General features: G+C 41.0%; 1 protein-coding gene across 1 annotated transcript; it reads left to right on the top strand.

Annotated features, from left to right (window-relative positions):
* Positions 1–1,884: 1,884 nt before the first annotated feature.
* Positions 1,885–20,057, top strand: cavin1a (caveolae associated protein 1a). The gene is made up of 2 exons (XM_073494642.1): positions 1,885–2,599; positions 17,457–20,057. The coding sequence occupies exons 1-2, from the start codon at positions 2,099–2,101 to the stop codon at positions 18,222–18,224; spliced, it is 1,269 nt and encodes a 422-aa protein (XP_073350743.1). The 5' UTR covers positions 1,885–2,098; the 3' UTR covers positions 18,225–20,057.
* Positions 20,058–20,065: the final 8 nt, after the last annotated feature.

Here is a 20,065-nt window from a genome sequence, read left to right as displayed (position 1 = left end):
CCTTGACGCTGGTTGCGCGAAGTTGTAATTACTGATCGTGACCGCTAGATGGCGACAACGCAAACTCGAACGACAGTATTTTGACCTAAACGTGATGTTTAACCTAGCTAAGTTACAGGCTGATTCAAAATTTTCACATGTATCGGTAACGTTACTTATACTGTCTACTTTTACTGTCAGAGAGGTTGGCTACACCTGACATTAACTCTTTTACAGTAAAGCTGACAAATAAAAGATATCTATCATTGTTTGTGGTCGACAAACTTGCAAGCAAGTGCTAGCTATCACAGGCCGCTTGGTTAGCCATGAAGACCCTCGCCTGGCGGCCATCGCTGCCAAGTAGCTAAGTAGCTGGAGAAGGATAAAACATTTTTCACAAAGGTAAGACTTACTGAAGAACTATGTCAAATATATTACACAATTTATTGCTTCTTCTGGATAACATTATGGTTAACGTAACTTTTTTAATAAATTCCGTTACATGACAAACATGACTACGTCATACTTAAGTATAATATTAATATTAATCTGTATATAAGTATTCATTTTTCCACATTGAATAATGGGAGTTGTAGATTTAGTAATTTCTACGTTAGTTTCCGATTGCTCAAGTATGGTCATCGTATTTTGAAGGTTTCACCGGAAGACAAAATTTGCCATCATGGCTGCATTTACGCAGACTTGAATTATACGTTAGGTTGTAGTTCCGGTTTTGACCACAGGAGGGCAGCAAGCACTCAGTAGCGCCACACAAACCTCTAATATCAGTATAACGGTGACTAATACACATTTGTCCAGTCTCAAATAAAACCACATTTTTCAAGGATTTGCACATTTTGTTTCTGATCTTCAGAAAAATAAGAGACTAGACCCAGCTACAGACTAACGTATTCCTCCAAATCAGGTTTAGCTAACTAGCTTAGCCTAGTTTTTCTCAATATCTTAATCTCAGAATGCTAGTATCACCTGGGCAAGTTTTCTGACTAATAATGCTTCATTGTTTATGTGGCCCTGTAAGAGAGATATTCTCCTAACTGTGGTCAAAATATCTAATAGATTACGTGCAATCTGAATTTGTTCGTCGCGGACGGTTGTAGGTTGATTGAGATGTGCATGACCCTTGACCTCTGACTCACATTTATCTGGAAATGTAAGACAGACTATGTTAAAAGGGATTTTAATGCCATCAACAATATAGTGAGACTAATTGGTGAAACACTGCTTAGCTTACAATATTTACTTTTTTATTGTTGTTATTGAATTAAAGTTTGTGTAAATGAACGTGCCATCTTCCTTCCAAACATGGAAGATTACTTTCTAACACAAATCACACATGAATTATCAACATGTCTTTGCAAAAATAAGTCAAATTTTTTGAGGATTAGCATGATCAATGTGATGTTGTGCAGTCTATCCTCAAATGGTCTCCATAAGTCAACATAAAATATCAAAGGGGGGAGACTAACAACGATCTGGTGGCTTAAATCACAGGATTTTCCAGCAGCAGTTACACGCAATAAGTGTTGACATGTAAAATTGATTAAATCATTCTGTGTTTCGTACATAGTTGCCATGATTTCAGAGACTATGAGATGGGCTGAACTGATGGTACTGGACCTCGCCTCTGGTGGCCCTCACCGCTCCCTGTTTCAGTGTCCTGTCACCATAAGAGGTGGAGTCTTGCTGCTGCCCTGTGGGGACAGAAAAGGGTGGAGCCCCAGCAGCCGGGGGGGAGTCTGGGGCGTGGGCCGGGTGTAAGAAGGGAAAAGTTTGACTGGGTGGTTTCACAGGGAGCAGAGGCATTTGAGTCAGGGCACACATGCCTCAGCTGTGAGAGGCCCTACTCCCCTTGGCTGGCTGGCATCCCAGAGCAGAGGCAGAGAGAGAGACACAGTGTGTGAGAGCGAGGGCGAAGAGAAAGTTTAGGTGTGAAGTAGACTAGAAAGAAGCAATCAAGTGGCAAAGAAAGTTGTCTGAAAGAAAATAGAAAGGATTAGGAGGAGATTTCTGTGCAGCGTGGCTCCTGCAGGTTGTTTTTCAGCAGTGTATTTTTATCTGTAGTGAGTGTGCAGACCGTGTGTGATCGGAGCTGACAGCCATGGCGGATACAGGTGTCAAAAAGGAGCACGCAACACTGGAAGAAGTGGCCTATGATGACGAGGAGGTCGCTCTGGTGGGTGCTGCCACCGAGCCGGCAGTAGATGACGATGACCCTGCTGAGGAGGTGGACCTGGTGCTGGCCACCGGCCCCGGAGGCAAGAGCGAAGCGCAGATGAACGGGGTCATGGTTCTGTCTCTGCTAGACAAGATTATCGGGGTGGTGGACCAGATCCAGCAGACCCAGAACGGGCTCGAGGCCCGGCAGGAGGCCATGGAGAAGTCAGTGTCGAACATCCAAGGGGAGCTGGCGAAGTTGTCCAAGAACCACGTCGGCACGGCCAACACGGTCAACAAAATGCTGGACAAGGTACGGAAGGTCAGCGTCAACGTCAAGACGGTGCGCAGCAACCTGGAGAAGCAGGCGGGCCAGATCAAGAAGCTGGAGAACAACGAGAACGAGCTGCTCAAGAGACGCAACTTCAAAGTCCTCATCTACCAGGTGAAGTGGTACTGAACACTGCAGTGTGCATATGAGCTTCTTCTTTTATTATTTTTATCATGAGTAGCAGCAAATACTCTTTGTTTGAGAGAGAGCTGTGCAATATATCGATACTATATCGTCATCCTGATGCGAGACTTTTAGATTTTGGATATCGTTACATCGCGATATGGCATAAGTGTTGTCTTTTACTGGTTTTAAAGGCTGCATTACAGTAAAGTGATGTCATTTTCTCAACTCTACCTGTTCTAATACTTGCGAGGCACCAATAGACATCCTTATAATATCGATATCGAGGTATTTCATCAAAAATATTGTTAAATTATATTTTTCCCCCCCAGTCCTCGCATTTATGAAGAGCGTTTGAGATTTCAAGATATCGAGACATGTATCGCGTATTGCAATTTAGCCTAAAAATACCACAATATTATTTTAACGCCATATCGCCCAGTCCTACTTTGAGAATGTGGTGGCAAGACTTTAACACAAATTTGCTGAACTTCCACTCACAGTACATGTTCATATTCCTGAAAAGGGGTGTGTTGCATTCCCCTCATGAGAAGGGAAAGTTGGTGAGGGAGTGTGAAATGCACCTGAGAATCTATCAAACCATCAGAGCAACCTTTTGACATCATCTCAGCAGAGTGAGTTAGAGTCTCACTGTGGCTCGAGTTGACCCTCGTTAGTGAAAATGAGAAGGGGCTGTGATCCTACCTCAGGATGGAGGATGCTGGCCAGAGCTTCGACTCTGTGCTTTCCATGACATAAATGTCTGAATCACTTTTTTCCTAAATGAGGCTGTAATGTTTACGAAGAACCAGTCACTGCGCCGCTCTGTTTAGAAGCTGTTGTATAGTTTGTATTCACGCTCCTCTCACCAATGAAGGGAATACTATGAGCTTCCATGGAAAAATGAAGGCAGATAGTGACCCCTCCCACTGCGAAGGACTGCATGATTACCTAATGAAACTATATAAAGACCAGTGGGTGTAAATACAAATATAAGGCCTATAAACACTGGCATGAGGGGCTACTTGAGACAAGACTTGAGACCAACGCCCCACTTCTGGGTGCTCAGAGGACAGATAGTTGGCAGGCTGCTGCCATGTGAGATGAAGATGTAGTTTTTATTATAAAAGATTTCCCAGAAGTGGGAGTGCATTCACGGTGCCCAGTAGGGCTACAACTAACACTTATTTTCTTTGTTGATTGTTTTCACGGTTAATGGACTTGATTATTGGTCTGTAAAATGTCAGAAAAATGTGGATTAGTGTTTCTAATTTCAAACCCCAAGATGACGTCCTTTTAAAACGTCTCGCTTTGTCCACAACTCAAAGATTTTTTAGTTTGCTGTTACAGAGGAGGCAATAAACTAGAAAATTCACATTTAAGAAGTTGGAAACAGAGAATTCAAATGGATTCATCACTTAGCAAAATAGTTGACAACTAACCAATAAATCATTGCAGCTCTAGTGCACAGAAGTGCCCCTGAATACCTGGAGGCAGTATCAAATTTATGTTGGGGAGCATGGTAGCTCCTCCTCAGACAAACAGCTGAGATCACGAACATCTTAGAAAGAAAATGGGTAGAAATATAAAAAAAAATAAAGGAAATGATATGAATTCTCGGGTAAGAGTGGACCAAATATTGGTCTAACTGCCTTTGTGCATTTGAGACTCAATGTGCCACTCTTGGCTGCTAAACTCACAGCTTCTCATGCTCAAGAAATAACCAATCACCTCTTAACTTCTGCAGTGTGCTCGCTGGAAAAGGGAGAAGATTTTCTTCAAACACATTAGTGATGGTGAATCTGAGAGTTGCAAGGCTCTCGTGAGTAGAGTTGCTTTCAGGATCTGCACTGGCAGGCAAACGTTTTCACACCCCCCTCCTCCTGGGATGTCCACTGTGGGAGCAGGTTACACTATTGGTATCTAGCAGAAATCCAATCATAGACACTGGCCTTAATAAATTACTCTGTAAAGCAGGTGTCTCCTGCTGTTTGTGACACTATGTAGTCTACTGCAAGTGCAATTGTCAGCGTGGGAGAGTGTGCATACAACAGTTTGAACGTGTGTTTTTACTCTGACTCTGAGTTATGTTTGTGCTTTAGCAGACACAATCAAAACCGTTGTCGTTGTCTCACCTGTAACGCTCTTATCGCCGTCAAAACTTGATGAGTGTCACATTTTCGAAGCGGTTGTAGGAGCTGCTGCAGCTCCCATGTTGCAGTAGCTGTTTCGGGCTCCCATGTTCTATTTTTTGCCAGAGGAGGGCTGAACCGGGTTCAGTTTAATTAACTGACAGATAGGCTGGTCAGTTATTGGCAGCATAGCAAATCAACACTGGCTCTCAGTCAGGTTTCACCCCTTTCCACTGTCTGTTTGTGTGCTAATGTGTTAGAGGGGGTTAAGTTTAGCATTAGGATGAGATCAGGGTTAGGCATGTAGAGGTTATGGTTAACTTGGTACTGCTAGTGCAGTGTGTGTGAGTGTGTGTGTGTGGTCTTTCCTCACTGATATTACCTTTGACCCACAGTGTCAATGTCAAGTGAAGCTCAAATGTGAGTTAGACAGGTGAACCATTTCAACTGCATTAACTTTGCGCTCTGCCTTATTAAACTGATACCAGCTTTAACTGAAGGTGCCGTATTTTTCTCTGCTGTCACTAAGTCTCAATCTGCAATCTGAGAATAGACACATACTGCAGAATTTGTAGCACGGGAAGACTTTGACAGTGATGCTTTATAATTAAACCTGCAGTAGCGGTAGCACGCACGATCCCCTGGCAACAAGCAGGGTGGGGCCATGAAGACACGTTTACCAAACGTATATTACACACGCCGGCAGATCTTTAATCTTTTACTAAATAAGAAGTAGCAACACCGCAATGTAGAAATACTATACAAGTATTATTATAAGTATTCAGCAGGTCAGGTTAAAAAACAAGATTTTTTAAGAAATTAAATCAAAATGTATTAGTGGGTATATTGGGTGTATTATTATGTGCTGGTGCACCTAAATGAAAATAGAAGACGCACCAGTGCAACAATGTAAAAGTAAGGCCGTGTATTTACATGTTTACTGTATAACTGGGGTTGTCTGATTATCGGCCTGATATTCAGCCGATTATCTAAATCAGTGTTTTTTAATGTGATTGCTGATAAAATAATTTAAACAGTACAATATTTGCCTCCAGCATGTAATCGAGTATAAAGTAGCAGAATAGAGTGCCTTTATACACAGTGCCACTAGCATCATCACTAATTGTAACTACTTTATGTACTGCATGATAGCTAAATTATACAATAATTATACTGCAATAATACTTAATTGATTTAATTGATTACAAAATTGTGCAGTACTTGAGTAAATGTACTCTGTATACATGAGTAATGTGAAAACGATGGTGTTACTAGTCTCTGTACTGTGGACTGTAGACTGTCGTCACTCTTGAACAAAGGAATCAGCAAAGAAAGTCCTTAGTTAAAAGATTGCACTTACATTTTCTGAGTTGTGAAATGAATTTGAAATGTACTGTATGTTGGAGGCAACACATTTCCTTCCTCTGGACTTAGTGGAAGTGACCTTGCAGCAGCTGAGGGTCTTCCTACTGCTCAAGACTCAACCAGCCTGTCATCGCAGCTCTGTAGGCTGCAAAATGGCCAACGATCTGACGCTTTCACACCCTTACTGCGTTTCCCTGCTCTGATTGCGTTATGTCTGATATTGCTGTCTCTGAAAGACCACTTGTCTTTCCACGAGAAACATAATGATTCGAAATGAGTCCAGGTTTTCCTTATTTCCCGTTAGTCTCGTATTGCTAGGCATTTGAATATTTTATTTCAGCCCCACAAGTCTAATTTCCCGTTGTAATGTTGTCTAATAGCAGTAGCTGTCAGGAAATACACTGATGAAATGGTTTATGAATAATATTGTGGTTGCAAATGCTGTAAATGTCTCTCAAGAGGCCTTTCTGTTTCTGTAGCATCTCCATATTCAAACAAACAAAGTGTTTGACTTTTTGAACAGCTGAAAAGTGATTCTGCTGGAAAATGACAACAATTACAATTAATCCGTTTTTTAAAGGGTTGTAGAAATAGTCATATTTTTTTTATTTTTAGAGATGATTGATGGCAGGAAGAGAAAAGGTATCTTGTCAGTTAGCTACAGTAGGGCTGGTGCCCTTTTCCAAATAGCTGAGGTATGTGCTCATCCTCAGACCAGGCAGGCAACAGTAGGAGACTTGTATGGAGTAAGGTGTCCTGCTGTGTGACAAACTTTTTTCTTTGCCTGTTTTGTTTTAGCTCTCATTTCAGGAAGTCCTCAAAGGTAAAAGTATCCTTTGGCCTCTGTGCAGACGCCTCAGTTCACCAATATCACTGATGCTCAGTAAATGGGTACCAATGAGGTCCTAGGCGGTTTTAATCACCTGCTGCAGAGGCTTCCTGTCCTAAGATTGTAGTGAGGCATTGTTGTATCCTTCCTTTAAACATTTTAAGTCCAGAACTGTTCTGCTTTTTGGCAGTTCAGCCTTTTACCAGTTTTTACATTGGGAATGATGTCTCACGTGGACAAGTTGCCACTAGTGTGTGTGTGTGTTAAAGAAGCACTGCAATTTCTTTCTAGGGGTCACATGTCTGTTTCATAATGCACATTATCTATTTTATTAGGTGGATTAATCCGGTTGATGCAATGTGATAGTGTTTGTCCATCAGAGTGTGAGACTGTACTGCTGTGAGTCTGGATTCAGGGTGTATTTGGCTGCAGTTCAGGGACAGTGATAGCCATGTGGTCGACTCTATCAGAGAGATGTAAGTCTTCTCAGTTACAGTCTACTTATTCCACACCAACCTCACAGAGCTTTCAGAGCTCAGATCGCAGCCAGCGAGCCACAGCCCACTTTTCTTTAATAGCTTTTAACCCTGACCAGACTATGTAACAACTTCATTTCACTTACTCCAGACACAGAGATCCAGCCAAGGCTTTTTTGGCCACTTCAGCTTTCTGGTATTTAGCTAAACCCTTGCAGGCAGTTTGTTTGGAACCAACTCGACCAAAAAGCACTCGACCAGCAGAACCAAGTTAGCATTGTGATTCATCCCGCTGGTATCCCCCTGCCTCTCCTGTCAACATGCCCACTTGCTCTCCTCCCTTCTTCTCCGTTTCTCTCCCCTATCACTCCCCACTATCAACTTAGCCGGTTCTACTCCCACTCAGTCATCTAATCCAGAACCAAGGGCACTCCTCATTCACTATTTGCTACAGCCCTTGTACACTTAGTTGTCCCCTTCCACTCTCTCCTCTGTCCTTTTCTCCTGCAGCGCTCTCCTTTCCCGGACTAGTGGAAAGATATCTGGCAGGCTCCACATTTCACTGTTGCATGTCAGCTTCTATGTCGAGCCGAGTTCGAGGAGTCCAGTTGTTCATGTTTGTGGGTCGCTTACGAGAAAGACCAGGGCATTCAGGACAAAAAAACAATCAGATATACAGTATGTGATATTATAAAAAAGTATTTTTGAAGGTAAAGATAACCATTGATGAAACATTACTTTGCCAACTCAGGTGTGACCTCAGTTCAATTTTAAATACATCTCCTAAAAATTTGCTCAAGGAATAGTTCAACATAGTTCCTAAATGAGAAGAGTTAGATAAGATGATCAATACCATTCTCATGTATTTACACTAAATATGAGGCTGCTGCCATCAACCTGTTAGCTTGATAGCACAGGGACTGGAAACAGGGCGGGACACAGCTAGCCTGGCAAAGTCTGCCTACCAGTGACCCTGAATAAACCAAATAAACCTCTAATTGAACATGTTATGTCCTGTTGTTTTAATCCACACAAAAAATGTAGGCCCAAGTGTTAAAATGACTCATTACTGGACTGTTTTGTGACCAGGAGTGTACTCTCTGGAGTCAGATTGTTACCGTGAGTTTGCCAGGAAACCAGAGGAGACTCCAGGCAGTAACTGCATACAGTCATGGTCTAACGCAAATTGTTGTTTTTTTGTAACAGCCTAGATAGAGCCTGTCAATTGATTATATACTTGGATTTGTTGCCTTTTGATAGAGTTAGGCGAGCTGTTTCCTCTATTTTTCGGTCTTATTGTTAAGCTAAGTTAGTAGTAGCTTCATATTTCATATATGTGAGAGAGATATTGTTCTCATCCAACTCTCAGCAAGAAAGAAAATAAGTGTATTTCCCAAATTATCAGACATGTCCTTAAAACTCAAGCCTCTTCCCCATTTGTCTTTTCCTTTCATCATCTTTCTTTCAACATCGTGGAGCCAGAACTATGTTTCTCTTGGCATGCTTGGCCAAATCTGGATGTTGTAACACTCTGATTCTCTCTCTCTGTTTTCTATGACACACTTACGGACACACTTACATTTTGTACACCACAAGGAACAAATGACAATATTATTTTTGTTTCATTTGTAATTGTTTTACATTTTGAATAGATCTAAAAACCATTGTCCTTGCTTTGAAATCCCCTTTGTCTTTGAAGCCACTGTGGAAAATGATCATGTACTGCAAACAGGAGTGTACCAAAAAGCATCCTCTGCTATTGTTCATCTTGTTTTTCTGTTTATATAAAGACCGGCCATTCTGAACACTCGAAACTCAAAGGTTAAGGGTTGGTCTGACATAATTGGACTCACTGTAATTTTATAGACTCCCATTCAGAACATTTGCTCTCTGCGCTGCTTTCTCAGATCGAGTTTACAACACTGTGTGCTGTGTGTCTGACATGCAGGAAGAGGATTTGCTGATAGTGTTACTGTAGCCTTTCCTGTACTGCTCATTGGGATATACAGTTTGTACAGCAGAAAGTTGATCCCTGCTATTCTGACATGCAGAAACTCTGCACATGTCTATATTATTATTATTATTATTATTATTATTATTATTATTATTATTATTGAAGTGAAGAAACAACATTTTGATTTGGGGAAGGTAAACATTCACTTCAGGACCATTACAATTGTTTTTCAGGGCCACTTCGTGTCGGTGGAGAAAAAAGTTGGTCTGGAGTCTGTGAGTTGTTTCTCCGAATCTACAAGAGGACACGCCGAGCTAGTAGTCCTATTAAAATAACTACATTTTATGTGTCCTGATGCCTGATCAGCCCCCAGCTGCCTTCTTGTCTCACTGAACATCCCCATCCCACAACCGCAGACAGGATTTACCAGCTGGGAGACCGATCAGGTCGCCCCTCGATTTGAACCGTTGTAGTTGTCATCCAGCGTTTTGGCCGGCAAACAGAAATGTGTCCACATACCACATCATCACAGCTCAGTGGAAGCTGACGATACCCTCCGTGCTGTTTATTCCAAGATTTGTAGGCACACCCTTCGTCTATGAGGCCACAGCCAAATTATCTGAGATAGTGTATTAAAGGAAACCGCTATGTTGGTTTTGATTATAAATACACCAGCAGTAATGGAATGATATGGTGTAGTGTCCTGTTTCATTGAGTGGGTCTAAATTTAGCAGTCAGCAGCACCAATTGATTGATTAATTGGTTGGATACGTGTTTGTGTGGGCTTCTTTCCAGATAAATGTGTTGTTGGGTTCATGCAACTGGTGTACACTCATTATATCTACAGGTGTAATGACAGGTAATTGCCTTTTTTTATTTATTTATTTTTTTTTTAGCATTAATTGAAAGGATATCCCAATGAAAATTCTTCACGTGGACATTGTTCCTGGACCGACGATAAATACTGGGGGTGGATATCTCAAAACTTTTGCAAATAAAACTTAAACTACCTGCAAATAGCGTGCGAAAGCAAAGTCTGGTATGCACAAACCTTCAGTCTGCAGTGCAGCAGTCAGGTTACTCTGGTGGTATATTACCCAGTGGTGCTGCGGCAGCTCGCTTTTCTTGTCACTGGCATGTGAGTTATAGGCTGTCATTGAGAGCCTGCCAGGGCGCTCTGTGGGTTTTTGCACCCTTGGGATTAGACTTTGCATGCACATGGATGTTTCAGATGATTCATCTATAAATAATATAAATCATACTTAAATGATGTTATCGGTGAGATGCAACCTTTGAAGGGGAAAGTTATAATTTTGGCCCTTATTTTATCCATATGTTCTTGGTTTGTCACTTAGATAAGCAATTTTATAACACACAGTTTGTCATTAAAAGAAAGTATTCATCCAAAGTTTGGGAAAATATTGTTTGCGTTTCAGTTAAATAGTACTTACAAGGACTTACGGCTACAAAGACATACAAAGACAGCATAAAACCTCTACAGCCTGTCAGATTTTCCATCTATATTGTCCCAGTCACATTATTAAGTATCACAGAAACAATAGCTCAATTCAGAACAAACCACAGCAGTGTGGGTGAATGGCTCTGTTCCTTCTCATAGCTCCAGTGTTATCTGGCAGGAGTCATTGGTCATTAATGATTATGTTGGCCTTTTTCATGCCCTGTTTTTAATAACACATCCTGTGCTTTGCACAGAGAAGAATAAGGACACTGTTTCACTTTTAAAAGCTCTTCATGCTCACTGCTGAAGGACATGCAATTTCATGCTTGTGCCTTCCAACCTGTACCTACTGTACCCCTTTAGTGTAAGTCTGAATGGTACCGTCACAGAAAAAGGGATAGTTATATAATATGTTCCAGCACTGTAGCTGCCAGTTCACACACAGACGTAAATGGAAAAGTAAATTTTCTATCTTTGCATGGGACTAACTCTGGGATTCCAGTGGTTTCAGAGTTATGGATGTGGGAAGGCTGAGCTGTGGAAAAGGGCTTCCCTCTTCAGGTCCCCGTGTGCAAAATCACAAATCACTGTGACAGACAAACCAAGGAACTCCCTTCCTGTGGTGTGCACTGTAACATGACATCGCCATGTTGGCTGTATGGTACACAGAGCCCCTTTCTTTGGATGAATCTGTCTATAGACAGAGTGGGATTGGTTGTTAATGTTTCCATTACCAGCAGGGATCTTAAACACAGCACCACACGAATAGGTTGTTCTGAAAAAAAAAAACAAGAGAGTTTCGAGAAACAGAATTTGCATTGTTCCCTCAGTCATGAGTCACCCAAAAATGCATGAGATAGTAGGCAGCTGGACCAGTCATCTGTGAATTGTTTGAGCCTTATTTAGGAGAGTGTCGGAGGCATCAATACTAATGACCCGAGCACATTAGCGTCCTTATTTTAGCCTCCGAACACTCTTTAGGGATCAAAGCATCGCGATTCAGGCCTCTACGGAGACTATAACATGCAAACCTGCACCTCTGTTTCATGTCAATCTTTCGTTTGGCCTTTTCCCATTCTGGAGGGGCAGAAGGGTCAGTGATATCACTCATTGTGAAAGCTGAGTGCACAGCTGCAAGGACTGGACAGGATCAGACAGCTGCCCCTGTGATTCACCGAAGAGGCCTTTCATCACACTGCCTTAAAAGGAATGCCGTGTGTGTCTTTCAGTGTGTGTGTTTATCTACAAGCCAGTGAGTTGCTAAATGTCTGCATGCATGTAGGTGGATCAGGCTCGTAATGTTAATGTGCATGGATTTGTTATCTAAACAAAAGTGTCTCCACTTACCAACCACTCAGGTATTGAAGAACGAAAAAAATATATTAAATCGAATCAGAATATATTCCTTGTTTGGATAATGTTTGACATAATGTCATTGGTGCATTACTGAAAGAAATACAGTTTTTTTTCCATAGCATGTGTTTTAATCATAACTGTATACAGTTAACTGATCATTATTTTAAGTTTTTTGAATAATGGCACAGAATAATAACCGTACCCTGCCGAGCCACCTTGCAATAGCACATAGCAGACGACGGGGTCATTTTTGATTGCATAAACCGTGCAATCAAAACACACATCTTTTTTTAGAGACATCATGACGTGGTATGATGTGGGTGACAACATATTTAAATAACTAAGCAAGACTATTGGACTGGGTGAAGATCTTGTAACAGCAGAGAGAGACAGAGAAGGGGATGGAGAGAGGCTGTGGTCTCTGTTGAGCTGATTGAGAATAGTTTGCTCTGTTGTCCATGGTAACAGTCAATGATTAAATTATCCCAGAGACCTCGCATGAGTCAGACACAGAACCATTTGCCTCTGATAATATTTAGACAACGAGAAAGCATTGCTGTTGTTATATGAATGCCTTACATTTTTTTTTTTTTTTTTTTTTTTTTTGAAGATTACATAATATTCACCATCGTTTGAGAAAGTAGGTTTTTAATAGGTTGTTGCTGTTTAGCAAAATCTTTCCCCTCAGTGTGCTGGGTTTTTTTTTAATTGCGCCTCCTGTGTTGTTCCTCCCACTGAGAGATGGCTCAGACAGTTGCTGGCTTGTCTGAGCAATTCAAACACACACACACACTCACACACACATTCAAGAACCCACTCTCTAGCCATCTTTTCCATGAGGTATGATTTATGCCACTTTTGGAGGAAAGAGACATTAGCAACAGACCACCTTCTTACTGAGTAGAGCACACATGCACTCAGTCACCACTCCCCTGGTACCTGTCAGTACACACACACACACACACACACACACACACACACACACACACAGTGCCGACTTTTCCATTGCTGGTAAGTGGGAGGAGAGAGGAAGGTTACACAGGCACACTAATGGACTTACCATCTTCCTCCTCAAGCTCCCCGTCTCTCCCTTTTGTAATCAGGCACAGAAACCCAAACAGGGTTTGCTGATATTATCACAATTTCCACAGATTCAGATGTCTGAGTCAAGATTAAAGAATGCAGACAGCAAAATGTTGCAACATGCAATGTGTCTGTTTTTGGTAAAAAATGTCAAATTCAAAGAGATGTCTGTCAAGATTGTTTTTGTTTTGTTTGTATTTATGTTTAAAAACATTACTATCGACATTTATAATCTATACAACATCTGTAATGTTAGCAGCTTTTTCTTAAATTACCTAATTATTAGCATCAGTATCGGCCCATATGCTCTATCAGCGTTATTTCACATCACAAGAAATATTAATGCACTGACAGAAGCTTACGACTTGACAAGTTTGTGAGGGATAATGGAAGGGCATAATGTCAAAATGTGATCAGTAACCAGTTAAACCAAAAAGCCTATTCACAGTCATTAACAAACCCAGAGTAAACACTGTATGGAAATCCTTTGCCGTGTGTTGAATTGTGTTTTCCATAAATGTTCAGGTTTATGTCAGAGTTTGGCTGTGTGCAGTGATGATTAAAATTAAGCAGCACATAGCTTTTGTGAGGTAGGGAGCTGACACAGTCCTAGACCATGTTGTAATATCAGTGTTTTGTATGACCTCAGCTATTCCCAGGATGCCGTGCACTGCTGTTTTTCCATTGGCCGCAGAAGCTTCCTGTTCAGGCTGCTACTTCTTATGAAAAGTGTTTACAGTTTGGCTTCATGGAAAAACTGTTTATAACTGCGTTTCTGTGGTTGAGGGTGTGTGTACCCATTTCAGCGTGAATATTTACACACATGCATAGTGTTTTACTTGTATGTGTGTATTATTCACAAATGTTGTCTTTCCTAAGGGCTGTTTTTTCCAGGAACACAAGAGGTACACTTAGACGTATTTTGTAAATGTAAGATCAACATTTAGCCCACCTGCAGAATTCACCCTACAGCAGCAAACAAGTTTTGCCAGGGACATATGAGGTCACCTGGACAGCTTCTTAGCAGCTATTCACAGTCTAAAGTGTATTTATGTACTTAATGCCACTGTGAGTACACATGTTTACTGTGTGTGGGTTTATTTTTAAAGGCTTCATGAAGTTCTAGTCAAACGTCTGGTCACATTCAACACTTTGCATAATTTTGTCCCATTCGGTTTCCCCGTCATATTACATCATTCTGACAGAATCTATGGAAAACTGTGGGGGTAGGATTATGTGCTAATGCATTCAAAAATATCTCCCAGTAATCAGTGCACTCACTTTGCTCTGCATGCATGTCGAAAAAGCAGCTGCAGTATTTATTTCAGTTTAATTGTAATGCACTCACAACAACTGAGAACCTCATGTCTGTATATTGTTGTAGAGATGTCAGCTGCTTATCCAGCTAAATTTCACCACCCCCAGAGACAACATGAGCAGGTGGTTTCTATGGTGACAGGCAATGTGTTTATCTGTTGCTGTGTGGGAGGCGAGGGTGTTGTGTGGTTAGGGAGGGGGGGTTCGGCAGGACTGAACGCTGCGGTGGCCAGTAGCCAGAGAACGGTAGATGGAATCCAGAGAGAGGGAAAGGCCAGCCCAAAATAAACCCATACAGAGCGGGTCGGCCAGGCCCACACCATACACGGCACCAGATAAGGAGGCAATGCCCATTTTATGATGGATCATATGGCAATATTTGAACTGCCCAGGGAGATTTGCCGATCACATGACCTAACAGGTGTTTTGTTTTTCTTACAGAAGGTTGATATCCAGTAGAGAAATCCAATTTTACTATAAATATTGCACATTACTAATGACATAACACTACAAAACCCAGCTTCACGATGTATTTGTTGTGTTCAAACCCATATTCTACTTTGATATTGACAGTGACAAGCCAAGATGTGTCTCAGTTGAACATCTCATAATAGATGAGGCCACACTGAAGACAAAGTTAACTGTCATGCTACCTGATATTGTGTTAGCTTTCGTTTCCTGTGCCCTACTCTAGTATGAGTAGTGTATATCTTATCCACCTCAGATGTTCTGCAAGTCAAGATGCTGAATTGCAGGACATTTATTTGTGAAGTAAATAGCCACATTGCAGGGGTTTTCATTTAAATGCTATTAAAGGGGATTTAGTCCGACTTGCTAGTTTCACATGAGATAAGGGAAGAGGTTTTGCAATGAATACAGCGAACGAGAGTAAAAGCAGCAATGATTTTATAATCTAAATTGACAGCTAGGCAGGTGGGAGAGAAAGCGTGATTAAGCTTCAAATGAGAGTGGGTGATGAATATGTTTACTCACGTCAGAGGTGATGCATACATTTAATCTGTCACCATGGTGATTAATTTGGCAAGTTATTGCTGCCCTATTAAACTGTTTCATAATATTCTCAAATGAGTTGGTGTGAAACCTTATGGTGGAGACAAACAGACATCTGCTAACAGTCAGCGGTGCTTTATATCGGTTTCAATTATTCATGTGAGATTCAGTCTGCATGTGGCAACAGGCTGAAAAACACTCTTCTTGAACCCATCTCCCCACTGCATGTGTCAATATCGGACAAAACTGAGTAGGGGACATATTGTATTTTGTCTCAAATTAAGCATGTGTACATCAAACCAAGATTGCTTTTACTTTCAGGATAAAATTCAGAATGTGAACCTTCTATTCAAACCTGCTAATATATTAAAATTATCCACACTATGATCCTGTGAGTCATCCTAGTAATGCTAAAAAATGGTGAAGACATGGAAATGAATTAAAGGATGCTTTCATTTTGCTTTGTTTTTCCATATTTGAGGTTATTTACATAAAAGATGTGCTTAACCTTTAAGAGTTTAGCCAAAGACTTAACATTGCATGAAAGCTGTTTTGATAAGAACTATTAATATGATGGCACAGGTGTCGGCAGTGGCCATGATGACTCAATCCCATGTTTCTACAAATTCAGTGAAGATGATGATGCTGCAAGTATTAAAGAGAAGAGAAGCAGTGAGGCGCATCAGGGTGGGACCTCTAATCCCTCTAGGGGTCACAGACATGCTGTTAGCGGGATAACATTGTTGGCATAGTGCTGCCTCTCCCTCTGTGGATATCTTGTACCACAATGACAGTGTCCTGCCAAACAATATGGAAATATCGTTGCTGCAGTACTGATTTATTGTTTGCACTCAGCATTAAAGGAGTGCAGTTTGTTGTTTTAACAGGTGATATGCCTTTTTAATGGAAAAACCTTTAGCAACAACTGCACTGTAAACATGCTGGTTTTAAAACTTAAGGTTTTTTTTCTGCATTGCTCCATTTAGTACTGATAGTATGGCTACACGTGTGCGTTTACACAAGTTATTTGTCTGACCCGGTATGAAATTGCTGTACTGCTGTGCTGCAAATTATATAGTTGAAGTGAAACCGCACTAACCACCAAGTCTTTCCATTGAAGTGAAAGCAACAATTTAAAATACAGAACATCTATAATTTATAGATCTTGGTAATCTATAAATTTTTATAAATTCTAAATATTTGTAACTATAAAATCCCCTAAAGTCCTCTTTAATTACTGGATTTGACTAACAATTAGTCCTTTAAGTTACAATAATGAAAGTGTGTGAGTTATAGAAAAAAGAAATTGCAGGAAACAAACCTGTGGTTAGATGTTAAGCTTGTTGGCTTTAGTTTCAAGATGACTGTACTGATAATATGTTTTCCTTTTAGGCCCATAGTTATATTATGTGCAATATATGTGACTACACTAGCTTATGGTCTTACCTTTTTTTAAGTTTATTTTTTAGGAAATGTAAGATAACTGGGTCAATGGTATACATTGTTGGTATACCATTGACACCACTAGATGGCAGTCTACACTAGCTCCCAGCAGTGAAATGTTGTGTGCACTTAATGTGTAGATGACATGTGTAGTATCATTCTCACCTTTTCAGTTTAATTTCTCAGCCAAAGGCCATTAACTTCCCTTCCTCAGGCTGATGATTTTCACCTGACATATTAAATGAAATTCCATAATTTACATTAATCACACCATACAATCAGTGCAGCAGCGTGTCTGCTAATTTTGCAGTAAATGTCAAATTGAAAATGTTATTCAGTTCACACATTGTGTTCCCTTAATATAATGCAGCTGTGGCTGAATAGTCTTGTGTTTTGCTTATCGTTCCTATTTTTCTTCCTCAGGACCAAGTGAAGCCACCGAAGACATCCAAAACCAAGACAGCAGAGACAGTCGTTGAAGGTAAAGCCGTGGAGGGACTGGAGCAGATACGTGAGGAGGGTCAAGAGGGTGTCCCAGACAATCTCAACTCAGACGAAGAGGTGGAGATTGAGGAGATTATCGAGGAGTCTCGTACCAAGCGTCTTCAACGCACCACCAAGCAGCAAGTGGACAACATAAAGAAAGCCTTCTCCAAAGAGAAAATGGAGAAGACAAAGCTAAAGACCAAGGAGAACTTAGAGAAAACCAAGCAGAGAACCCGCGACAACCTGGAGAAGACGAGACAGAGAACCCGCGACAACCTGGAGAAAACCAAGCACAGCCTGGAGAAGAAGATTGGCAAGCTCGGGACCCGCATGACCCCCAATATGGAGCGTCGGGCAAAGATGAAGAGCTCGAAAGACAAGGTGAAGAAGTCCCTCACCCCTGACCACACAGTCTACGCCCGGTCCAAGACCACTGTGTACCGTGTGCCTCCCTTCACCTTCCATGTTAAGAAGATCCGAGAAGGGGAGGAGGAGGTGTTGGAGAACACAGAGATGGTGGAGGTGACCGAGGCCGAGGACCAGCCAGGGGGAGAGGAGAACGGGTTGGGTGTGCACGTGGAGGTGGAGGAAGGGGAGCTGGTGCATGTAGACACCCCGGAGATGGAGGCTCTGTTGGAGGTGACTGAGGACTCTCAACTTGTCAGCGTGGAGCCAGACCACCTAAAGAAGGCCCAAAGCGAATAGAGCGTCCCAGCTCTGCGGAGAGAGATAAAAGGAAAAAGAGGGGAACCGAGTCTTGATGAATGAGTCTAATCACAAGGACACAATATTAGTCGTAGGGACTTTCTAGATGTGATCACAATCTAGGACGTCTCATCTGTTTTCTGATCTCTTTTTATTGTTCCCAACAGGAACGACTTTCATATTTGCTCCTCTTTAGCATATAAATAAGAAAAATGAAATAAAAAGAAAGCTAGCTTTTGAAAGATGGTGCAGGCTGACTGGTTATCTTAGACCTGTATGTTTGTTGTATTTACTGTTTGTTGTTGGTTTGATAAATAGATATATAAGGCTATAAGAAAAAAAAGATATAAATAGTCTTTGCTATTGAGATGTGTTATATAATATTTGCCATGTATGATATGCACCTTAAGAGGTATGGTAACAGGAAGTTGTTGGCAGGATTTATGTTTTAATGGATGGTTTCAATGATGTTATGAGCACGTGCTGAACAAACAATTAACGATTAGGCAAGGCTCAGGCCTACAGAGGGAATAAAGAACTGAGGAGACAGGCGGAGAAGTAATCATTGACTTAAAGAACATGCAAGCACATGTTAGAAGCATTAGTGAATAAAGCTTATATGCTGCCAATCACTCAGGCATTGTGCCAAATAGTTACGATATAATGTTTATTACAAATGCTATTGACTAAAAATGTAGCTTAATCTCTGCTAAAGTACATCAAAAACATTAAAACACTGATAAATTAAACTATTAGAGTATTTAAACACTTACAGATAGCACTATATGAAAGTTACGTCTATCATTTTTAGATCTAATGTTTAATGTTGCAAAGCAGGTCAATATCCTGTATAGACATTTTTTGCTTTGATTAAAAAGTTTGTGAGCAAAGGATTATGAAGACCTGCTGATAGCAATGAAATTTAGAATTTTACATTCTTGAAAACACCATAAAATCACCCTGCTATATTTATTGCATCTGGACATGATGTATATTCGCTGACTTCCACCTAGCACACCTTGCACAGAGGAGAAGAAAAATTACTTTGTCACCATGGTCACAGCTCATCACAGTACATTTGCACATCCCTATTAAATTTTCCCAGTGTAATTGCAGGCAGAAAAATGATGGTCTGAAGAAGAAAATGACAGTTTAATGACTCAATACGTAACACATGGAGATGCAAATATCATCCTAAATGCAGTCTAAGTGAGACGGCACGCTGCCAAGTTTTAGGAATGGCGATGAACTTTGACAAATGTCAGAACCGTGGAGTACAGTCTTGTGTAGTTCCTCAGTATTATAAAAGGAATATCCTTCCTGAAGCCATCTGACCATAATTCATAAATGAGGTTATCATTGCGTATTAGAGGAGATAATCATGCAGGATTAGAGGACTTCATGACAATTGGATTGTAGTTATCTGAGCCTGATGTAAAATTGCAATAGCAATGTTCAATCATTGCCACTTTTAATTGTGTAAAACGAGCACACAGGGCTGCAGACATGACAGGAAGAAGGTGCTCCTATTGTCCTCCCTGGAGACTGTGTGATCTTGATGTGGTGCAGGCACGCAGAGGCCCACTGCGTTGCATGGAACACCATTAAAATAATCAATGGGCTGGGGAATGCAATTAAGAAGAGTGCTCCCTGCGAGCACAGAGCAGGGTAGAGAACAGTGAGAAGGACAGAGAACAATGGTGTGTAATCGTGTGTGTTTGTGTGAATGTTTGTGTGTGATTGTGAAAAGTAAGTATGTGCATACCATATATCCACACTGACATTTTGCTGTAACTCCAAGTTAATGTTTCATAAAAGAGCAAATAAATCAAATACAGGCT

The sequence above is a fragment of the Pagrus major genome, chromosome 23 (assembly GCF_040436345.1).
Source record: "Pagrus major chromosome 23, Pma_NU_1.0".
Taxonomy (NCBI): Eukaryota; Metazoa; Chordata; class Actinopteri; order Spariformes; family Sparidae; genus Pagrus; species Pagrus major.
This window is presented reverse-complemented; position numbering and strand designations above follow the sequence as displayed.

Excerpts from the sequence above, each read along its gene's own strand:
- cavin1a (XM_073494642.1), top strand. The coding sequence starts at position 2,099 with ATGGCGGATACAGGTGTCAAAAAGGAGCACGCAACACTGGAAGAAGTG. Across the intron at positions 2,600-17,456 it reads TCAAAGTCCTCATCTACCAG|GACCAAGTGAAGCCACCGAA; the intron begins GTGAAGTGGTAC and ends TTTCTTCCTCAG.